This window comes from Colletotrichum aenigma, assembly GCF_013390185.1.
Source record: "Colletotrichum aenigma strain Cg56 chromosome Unknown KSG_Cg56_contig07, whole genome shotgun sequence".
Classification (NCBI taxonomy): Eukaryota; Fungi; Ascomycota; class Sordariomycetes; order Glomerellales; family Glomerellaceae; genus Colletotrichum; species Colletotrichum aenigma.
In genome coordinates this window covers 2,235,112-2,244,196 of record NW_023500913.1, presented here as the reverse complement: position 1 = coordinate 2,244,196, position 9,085 = coordinate 2,235,112, and the positions used below count along the sequence as shown (strand labels likewise).

At 57.2% G+C, this 9,085-nt stretch overlaps 3 protein-coding genes across 3 annotated transcripts; 2 read left to right on the top strand and 1 right to left on the bottom strand.

Moving 5' to 3' along the window:
- Positions 1 to 1,700: 1,700 nt before the first annotated feature.
- acr3 (Arsenical-resistance protein Acr3) lies at positions 1,701 to 3,047 on the top strand (the record flags this gene model as incomplete). The annotated part of the gene is made up of 4 exons (XM_037326110.1): positions 1,701 to 1,998; positions 2,057 to 2,199; positions 2,251 to 2,358; positions 2,412 to 3,047. The coding sequence occupies 4 exons, from the start codon at positions 1,701 to 1,703 to the stop codon at positions 3,045 to 3,047; spliced, it is 1,185 nt and encodes a 394-aa protein (XP_037175960.1).
- A 708-nt stretch (positions 3,048 to 3,755) lies between these two features.
- On the top strand, positions 3,756 to 5,496 carry CGCA056_v010862 (uncharacterized protein; the record flags this gene model as incomplete). Its single annotated transcript, XM_037326109.1, has 2 exons — positions 3,756 to 4,020; positions 4,070 to 5,496. The coding sequence occupies 2 exons, from the start codon at positions 3,756 to 3,758 to the stop codon at positions 5,494 to 5,496; spliced, it is 1,692 nt and encodes a 563-aa protein (XP_037175390.1).
- A 406-nt stretch (positions 5,497 to 5,902) lies between these two features.
- Positions 5,903 to 7,159, bottom strand: CYS3-0 (Cystathionine gamma-lyase; the record flags this gene model as incomplete). The annotated part of the gene is made up of 1 exon (XM_037326108.1): positions 5,903 to 7,159. The coding sequence occupies one exon, from the start codon at positions 7,157 to 7,159 to the stop codon at positions 5,903 to 5,905; it is 1,257 nt and encodes a 418-aa protein (XP_037175389.1).
- Between the last annotated feature and the right edge of the window lie 1,926 nt (positions 7,160 to 9,085).

Below are 9,085 nucleotides of genomic sequence, written 5' to 3'. Positions count from 1 at the left end.
CGCAGGCCATGGAACAGCACGATAAATGAACCCCGAATGTTTTGGATTCGCTGCGCTTGTTTCCAAGGCAGGGCGGCCGGCCGGCTGATATTGGATGTGCTGAGGTCTTGTGCTGATGCTGCTGCGACACTGGAGAGGGGGTAATCGAAATTGCGCGCATCATCATTTGGCGCAGGGTAGTTAACGCGTCCTCTCGTCCTATCGGGGTTTTGCGCTGATATGAGAATAACGGGCAAACGCCGCACAAGGAGAGGTCCACACCGAGCGCCGCGTCAACATGGTTGAACGACGGCGCGCGAGTGTTTGAAGTGTATTGCTGTCGCAACACCAGCTTCCTAGACGGGGAGGAGGGGGGAGGGTTGGTGATGTCTGATGGGATGTGAAGGAGGAAAATTCGGTAAGAATGAGCATTGCGGCAGAGATTTTTTTTGAGGCAGAGGAGGTATGCAGAAGTGGGGCGCCGCAGGACGGGAGAGGGCACGCACGCCGCAGTCCATTGTTCGGGAGGTGTCTCGGCCCGATAAACCCTCACCTTCAAGACACGCGCTGTGCGGCCGGTGTGGGCCTCCGCTGGGACAAGGGTCTCCCACGCTCCGCTCCTGCCGTCGCCGATGCCGAATCTGATCGGGAGGGGACACAGGCAGGGCGGGCAGGGCAACTTGCGAGTTGGCGGGAAGATAAATAATACTTCTGGCCGGTTGCCATATGACGATCACAGCGCATGCATGGCAACTGACTCCCAAACGTGCTCAGCCTCTGGAAGATCTCACTTTGGATAGAGGGTGTCGCCCACAACGTGAGTCGTGAGGCGTAGTATTCGCTGAGCCACCTCGTCTGGCCCAATCCAAACAGCTCACAGCTCCAGGGACACCCCCTCCAACACCTGAGGAACCCATGATGCGCGAATGGTTCTCCCGCTTTTGTCGCGTTCGACACGAAAAGGAGGCCCCTGCACGCGACCTGTTTATATATCTTGATTAAGGGGTCCTCGCAGTTTCACCCTCGACATTGGACCGCTGCCTTCAGCTTCCCTTCCCCAGCTTTCAGGGAACCCGTTGGGGGCAACGCATGAATGAGGCGGGAGCTGTAGGGCGTAGCCCAATTTGACATACGAGGCTCTTGATTGACACGATATGTGCGCGCGGCAGACTTTGTCCCTGCAAGACCACATCCGCCAGTACAATATTTGAACCCAGACGTGAAAAGTGAACTTGTACGAGGCCGACAATTGCAAACCATCTCAGAGAAGTGTTAATGCGGCAAATCCGTAGCCGGCAGCAAACAAGCGCTACAAGACAGAGTTTCCCGCAGGTATTGGTGACACACACATCAGGTGAGGCTGAGAGTCGTGTTTGAGTGATGATTGGGCAGGAAACTCAAAGGCGTCGTCTGAATTGTCCCATCCATTCACTTTGGTGTACTATGCAGTATGTAAAAGTTGCCACCGCAAGCTCCTCTAAGAACTGCCGCAAAGCGTAATGGCAACTAATGGTTGGGCGGTGACAAGTTTTGAATGAAATGTCACTCCTTGTCTCTGATTGGCCAAACACACGGCCAACCTCCGGTTTTCTTCCCGATGCCCACCTTAGAGCCGGTCTTCACCTCTCTGCATCTCCTTGATGTGCCCAGCAATTTGTTTTTGGACAGGAAATCAGCTCTAATAGATTCTTAATATTAATGCTTCAACTATACGCTCAAAGATGTCCGCCCTCTCAACAAACGCAACGTCCAAGTCGGACTTGGCCCAGCACCAGCAACATCCTCCCGAGAAAACACACGGTGCCGGTGCAAGTCGCGATGTTGAGCAGCAGCCAGATCTCAGGCAGGATGGAACAACAGACGATACATCTACTTTCAAGTCTCTCGGTATCCTCGACCGCTTCCTGGCAGTCTGGATCTTTCTCGCAATGTTGATCGGCATCCTTCTGGGAAACTTAGTTCCAACTGCCGGACCGGCCTTGCAGCAAGGCAAGTTTGTCGGCGTTTCCGTTCCCATAGGTGAGTCCATACACGGACGATTATACTGTAGGACTATCGAGCCTCTGACCAAGTCTAGCGGTTGGCCTGCTGGTGATGATGTACCCAATCCTGTGCAAAGTGCAGTACGAAAAGCTCCACGAGATATTTCGCACGAGAGAAATCTGGATTCAACTCGGCTTCAGTGTCGTCATCAACTGGATAATTGCGCCCTTTTTCATGGTAGGTGTTGCATCAGATCCTACTCGTACTGTGATGCTGACCTCCGACCAGCTTGCCTTGTCATGGGCATTCCTGCCAGACAAAGAGGGCCTGCGCAACGGTCTTATTCTCGTCGGCATTGCAAGATGCATAGCCATGGTGTTGATATGGACAAGTTTGGTTTGTGGCAAAGCTCCCCGCACATATCTTGTCATGTACTTACCGATGTTCAGGCCAGAGGAGATGGCAACTACTGTGCCATTCTGGTGGCTGTCAACTCGTTTCTGCAAATCGTCCTCTTCGCGCCCGTTGCCTTACTCTTCATACGCGTCATCGGCCGCGACAACAGCATCTCGTCGATATCATACTCGACAGTCGCATCTGCCGTGGGCGTATTTCTCGGCATCCCTCTCGGCGCCGCGATAGTCACCCGCCTCGTGCTCCTTCACACCGTCGGCCTCAAGACGTACACCACCAAGATCATTCCCTTCCTGGCCCCGTGGTCCCTCATCGGTCTCCTCTACACGATCGTCGTCCTTTTTGCCTCTCAAGGCTCACAGGTTGTCCACCAAATCGTGTCCGTCGTCCGCGTGGCAGCCCCGCTGGTCGTCTACTTCTCCGTCATCTTCTCCGCCACTCTCCTAGTCGCCCGCAAGCTGGGCTTCCGATATGGGCTTGCTTGCACGCAGGCTTTCACAGCAGCCAGCAACAACTTTGAGCTGGCTATCGCCATTGCGGTGGCTGCGTACGGCCCAGACTCGGACGAGGCGCTGGCCACGACTGTCGGCCCTCTGATCGAAGTGCCGGTACTCCTGGCCCTGGTATACTTCGTCAAGTGGTTCGCCAGACGGCACGGCTGGGAGGACTAGGTCAGACTTGGGCGATGCAGTGGAATGCACATGCCGGTGTCATGGGTCCAAGAGCGTGCTGCAGCTAGCAAGGTTCGCGGGTGAGACGGGGCCGACGGGCTTGGACGGTGTATAAACCAGCGTATGAGTTGTCTGGTGCAACCTTAAACAGCGTTTGGTAGTGTGAAGTTGCTCCTAGAAGTCGATCCAGCAGACAACGTGTCAGTAGAAACCGAAAAAGAGCTTTAGTTGCATCCAACGGTAGATATCACTTCGCCGTAGAGAAGTGCGTGTTGATGCCAGAACAGTTCGGCGAGCGCGGACCCTGTCACTGAGCTGTCCAGGACCCTGAAGCGAGATGCGGGGACCTCCAACGAGTGAACCCCTGCCGGGCCTTAGCGCACGTTGCACCAAGCTGAGGTGACACAGAAGCCCAAGCTCCCTATCGGACAGTCCAATTGCCCCAGACAGGGCTCCGTCCTGACTCCGACCGCCGTTTGTAACCATCGTCACTCAACGACCTGCGAACCTCTACGACCTACAATCTTGACGTCTCTCACCTCACGCGTACTCGAAAACATACACTTACCACAACGACAAGGGCACAATCGCCAGCAATTGACCTCCTACAAACTCGTGCGCTTTCTCGATTTCATCATCCACACCCACGCCCCGAACCTCTTATCGTTCGAAGCAGCTCCGCGCCGGAGCTCCCCTCGCGATCCCGCCATGGAGTCGCTTCCACGCGAGCTCATCGACCTCATCATTCAACAATGCATCGCCCTCGGCCCCCGAAACTTCGTGTGTGATCTGCGACTAGTGTGCAGGGCATTCGACCGCTACCTCAAGCCCTACGCGTGCAAGACAATCGCTCTCGAGTTCAGCCGACTGAGCAAGACGAGTCGCCGCCGCCAGCCCGATATCGATGCCCTCCAGACGATCGGATACCACTGCAAGTCCATGTATATAGACCTTATGGTCCTTCGCGATGAGCGTAAGGTATTTCCCGTCACATCACGCGTGCCAATGCTGACCCTCGCCAGTGGAGGTCGAGTTCCTATCGACAATCTTCGATCGCATACCTTCCATGAAACCCTTCGTTCAAACCCTCCAGCGCGAGTACTGCATGTCGCCATCCTCGTTCACAACTATCGACTACCGCAATACTGTCGACACGATTCTCTTCAACTGCCAATTCGTCAACTCCCTTCGCCTCAACCTTCCCTTCCAGCTCGTTGGCCACCGCTGCAATGCCGCGACAATGATACTCGCCAACACCTTCTCTGCCTTCTCCCGTCGACCCGAAGACTCCGTTGCCCTAAAGACCCTTGTCCTCGAGAACGTATCAGATCAAGCCGTCGTCGACCTCTGGACGAACCCCTCCGACGTCCTCGCCATCATGCGCGCCATCCTCGAGCTCGAGCACCTCGTCATCTCCTTCCGCCGCCACGAAGTCGACCCCCCGCGAGTAGCCTTCTTCTCCACATGTCTCTGGGACCTCATCCGCAACGCCGACGTCCTCCAAACCCTCTGTCTTGCTGGCACCGACGACGATCGCCCCCCGCGCGGCTTGAAGCAAACGAAAGCATGGAACATGACCCTCGACGAATGGCGCGCCCGCGCCCTCCCCCCGCCACAAGTCATACTTCCCTGCCTAACGGCCCTCGAGCTCAAGCGCGTCGAAGTCACCCCCGAAGTCCTCCGCTGTGCTGCCCGCAACTTCGGCTGCACGCTCCGCGAGCTCTACCTGAACGAGGTCTACCTCAAAGCCGAGCAAGGCCAGAACCTAAACGAGGACTCTAAGCAGATTCTCTGGATCGGCCTGCCGAATCAGCGCCCAGCTCTCGACGACGACTGGATGGCAATGACTATTCGCGAGTCCTGCTCGAAACTTCAAACCTGCCGCGCCTCCTTCCTCGGCTACGACCTCTACACCCGCGACGACTTGCCCCCATCTCCCGCTCCTTCGTCGCCTGACTTTGACTTTATCGACCCCTGTGGACTAGGCCGCTCCATTGCGCAGCGCTTCGTGGAGGTAGCTCTAGGCTACGCCCAGCCGCCGGCCATGGACGGTTCGCCGGTCTCTTACCTTCCCGCCCTCAGCTCAAATGACTACCTCCTGAAGCAGACGCGGCCACGCGCGCGCGCGTTGAGGGTGACCGAGTACGACGTCAACGCGTACCAGACCGCCGTGCGCAACGTGACCAGCGGCTGGCAGCGCAGCATTGACGGCGTATTTCCCAACTGCAACAGCGGGACGCTCGAGGAGCTGCACTACATTGCCGAGACCGCGTGCCAGGGCATGAACGAGATCCAGAGGCAGCGCAATGAGCACTTGAATCAAGGGGAAGGAGCCGATGGTGGTAATGGAGGTGACGGACCCGGCGATGGAGCCAACGGCGGCGCCGGAGCGGGAGGCGGCGGAGGACTTGCTGAGAACCTCCTTAACCTCAACTTTACAGAGGAGTAAACGCTGCGTTCATAACGAAGCTTGCGCCGACAGTTTAATTACTCGTCCAGAGGAAGGATCAAGCACGGAGTCATGCGGAAAAAGGTTTAGAAGACGCAAAATGTTTTTATTGGCAGCGTTGGCCAGGATATCATGGGTCTCGTTTGGAGTTTTTGCTAGGATATTCATAATACCCATACTCCTGTTCTAGAAATTCAATTGCTCATAATGCCTTATGCCCCCTTTTCTTGCCCTTTATTGAGTGGCAGGATGCCGATGGCACCCGCATCCTCATGCAGAAAAGCGACTAATTTCAAATATAGGAAAAATCAAAAGACGAATGCATGTTGCCACCCAAAACAAAAGTCAGCAGCGGTATATCCTGACGGCCTCGCTCGCTATATCAAGATGAGTCCACACCTCCCCTCTAGTGTCCGTTAACGCCGTTCGATCCGTTGGTGCCGCCGTTCTGCTCCTTGACGGCCTGGTCGAGGGCCTGGAGGACGTCGCGGCGCAGGTCCTGAGCGTCCTCGACGCCGCAGCTGATGCGCACGAGATCGTCAAAGACGCCGACGGCCTCGCGCTGGTCCTTGGGGATGCCGGCGTGGGTCATGCTGCTGGGGACCTCGACGAGGGACTCGACGCCGCCGAGCGACTCGGCAAGGGTAAAGATCTTGGTCAGCTGGCAGAAGCGCTCGGCGGCGGCGTGGCCGCCCTTGATGCGGAAGGAGAGCATGCCGCCGCCCATACCGTCGCGGTGCTGCTTCTTTGCGATGGCGCGGTGGGGGTGGGAGTCGAGGCCCGGGTAGTTGACGGCGATGACGTTGGGGGAGGCCTCGAGGGCGGTCGCGACGGCGGTGGCGTTGGTGGTGGCCTCGCGGGCGCGCAGGTGCAGGGTCTTGAGGCCGCGGTGGGCGAGCCAGCAGTCGAAGGCGGAGGGGACGGCGCCGATTGCGTTCTGGAGGAAGCCGAGGCGCTGCTTGAGGGTGTCGGAGTTGAAGGCGGCGACGCCCATGACGACGTCGGAGTGGCCGTTGATGTACTTTGTGACGGAGTGGACGACGATGTCGGCGCCGAGGTCGAGGGGGTTCTGGACGTAGGGGGAGAGGAAGGTGTTGTCGACGACGACCTGGATGCCGTGCTGGTGGGCCTGGGTGACGACGGCGCGGACGTCGACGAGGCGCAGGGTCGGGTTGGAGGGCGACTCGATCCAGACGAGCTTGGTCTGCGGGGTGATGTGCGCCGAGATGTCGACCTCGATCTCGGGGGTGAAGGTGACTTTCACGCCGTGGGCCTTTGCGACCTGGGTGAAGTAGCGGTGGGTGCCGCCGTAGACGTCCGAGACGGAGATGACGTGGGAGCCGGCGGCGAGGGACTGGAGGACGACGGCGGTGGTCGCGGAGCCGGAGGAGAAGGCGAGGGCGTACTTTGCGTGCTCGAGGGCGGCGACGGCCTGCTCGAAGTTGTCGCGGTTGGGGTTGCTGGAGCGCGAGTACTCGTAGACGCCGACGGGCTTGCCCACGCTCGTCTGCGCGAAGGTCGTCGAGAGGGAGATGGGCTCGATGACGGCGCCGGTGACGGGGTCATGCGGCGACCCGGCGTGGACGGCGAGGGTGCCGAAGTTGTGGACGGGCGAGGGCGCCCGCGGAGGGGTCTCGATGGGGTGCTCGGCGGGGACGGTCATGATTGCGGTCGGAGGAGCTTTTGTCGTTATTTTTTTATTATGACGATGGAGGGGCCGTTGAAGGGGTCTTGGAGGGGTCTAAGGTGGGGGGGTGAGGAAGACAGAGAGAGGATGTTGAATCTTGCGACTGGAAGGACTTTTTTCTCCGTTGTCGAAGGAGAAGAAGAGCAAGAAGAGATTCACAACAACGAGAAGAAATTGCTCTCGGCCCTTTTTGTGCGATCCAAATCGAGGACAACCGAGTTCTCGTAAGCCGCGGGGTCTTGTTGAATTTCTTGTATGTTATGGAAAAGAGATGGTCGTCTCGTTCTCGAACGACAGGGTGGAAATTGGCCCCGCCCCTATGGATAGGTACCGCTCAGTCGGCGACTGAAAAAAAAAGGCGACGGTGCTTTGTGTCGGGGGTGCCCCAAGCTCGCGGAGGAATCGATCACGCAATCGCTCTCGCCTGCTGACCAAAGAGGCCGGTCTTGGGTTTGTGTGAGTCAATGGGCCGGTTTGGGGAGGTCAATTGGCGACCGGGCTTGGTGGTTTGTGGGAAATGGGCGCCGGTCGGGTCGAACTTCGTTCGCTGTGTACGTTCGTCGACGACGACGGCTGGATGCGACGGTTGAGTGCGGCAAGGTTGTCCACTGTCGGTCAGAGGGGTTCGCCAGGAGCGATGGCGCAATCCGGAGCTATGCAAGGCACTGGGCTCTTGTAGGCAGGTTGGAAGGGAAGATTACGGGGGGGGGGTGGTAGGCTTGTTAGCTGGGCTGCATGTGCGGTAGATCGGTTGATCGGGAGCCAGTCTAGAAGACGTGGAGAAATCACTTTTTATATCAATGGTCACTGATGACGCCTTCGATCTGTGACACACCGCCTCATTCCAGATGCGATGAGCTGAGCTGAGAGCTGACTGTGTGTGTGAAGCTGAAAAAGCAGTGTGTTGAGGATTGATGATAAAAACCGGTGAGTTTCGACGGGCTTCCGTCATCACAAATCCAGATGATGCACAATGTAGAGTTTGCGCCCTGCCTCGCCTTGATGGGCAGGTAATAGTACATTATCTTGCGCATTATCTGACTGGGTCGTGTCTGCTGCTATCGCTGCGATTGGCAGCTGCTAAGAGCTGCAAGCACGGAGAGACGGCAAATAGCAAGGGACCTCGGGGTCTTGGTTCCGCATGCTGACATATCCAATTTTTCCATGTGCTGCTGATGGAATTTTGCGAGGTTAAAGCCGATGGCGCGTGTCTGGAAGAGGCTTAGACTAGATGCCCGGTTGACAAAGATGGTTCGATAAGTTACGGCGGTTGAGAAAAGGGCTGGAGGGCAGAGACAACGAAGCGCATCTAGTTGCTCAAGACATCTTCTCCATTGATCACCCGGTCGAGTTAAATAGTACGTGAACATGTCTATTCACTCTTTCTTCTCTTCAGTCGGCGATTGCCCATTCTCTTACTCCAGTCTTGACCAACACCACCGCAAATATGGAGTTCATCTGACCCGGACGGAGAACGGCAGCCGAAGAGACCATGCGGGAAAGTGGGGCCTCAACGGCCAGCTTCGGCCTTCCGGGTTGCAATGACTAATAGCTTCCAGCGCTCTCCGCTTACATCATTCCCCTGGACTCTCACTCCGACCTGGACCCATGCCATGCCATGTCATGTCTGCCGCCCTCCCACCTCCCGGGCTCGCAGCAGCAGCAACAGCAGCATTTCAGTTTCCTGACGGCCGTTCTGGTCGACTTCCACACCAAAAAGGCATTTCGCCTGATGTCGCTTGACACCGCTCCAAGCTTTTTCGTGTCTTGACCGTCAACTCTGTCCGGCCCTTCAAACACAACAAGTGTCGCATGCGCCTGGCGGCTGACTTGAACCTGTTCTTGTTGTTGACAGGCTGTTCTGTTCTCTCAACCCTCGTGGCCAGGGAGAGGGAAAAGAAT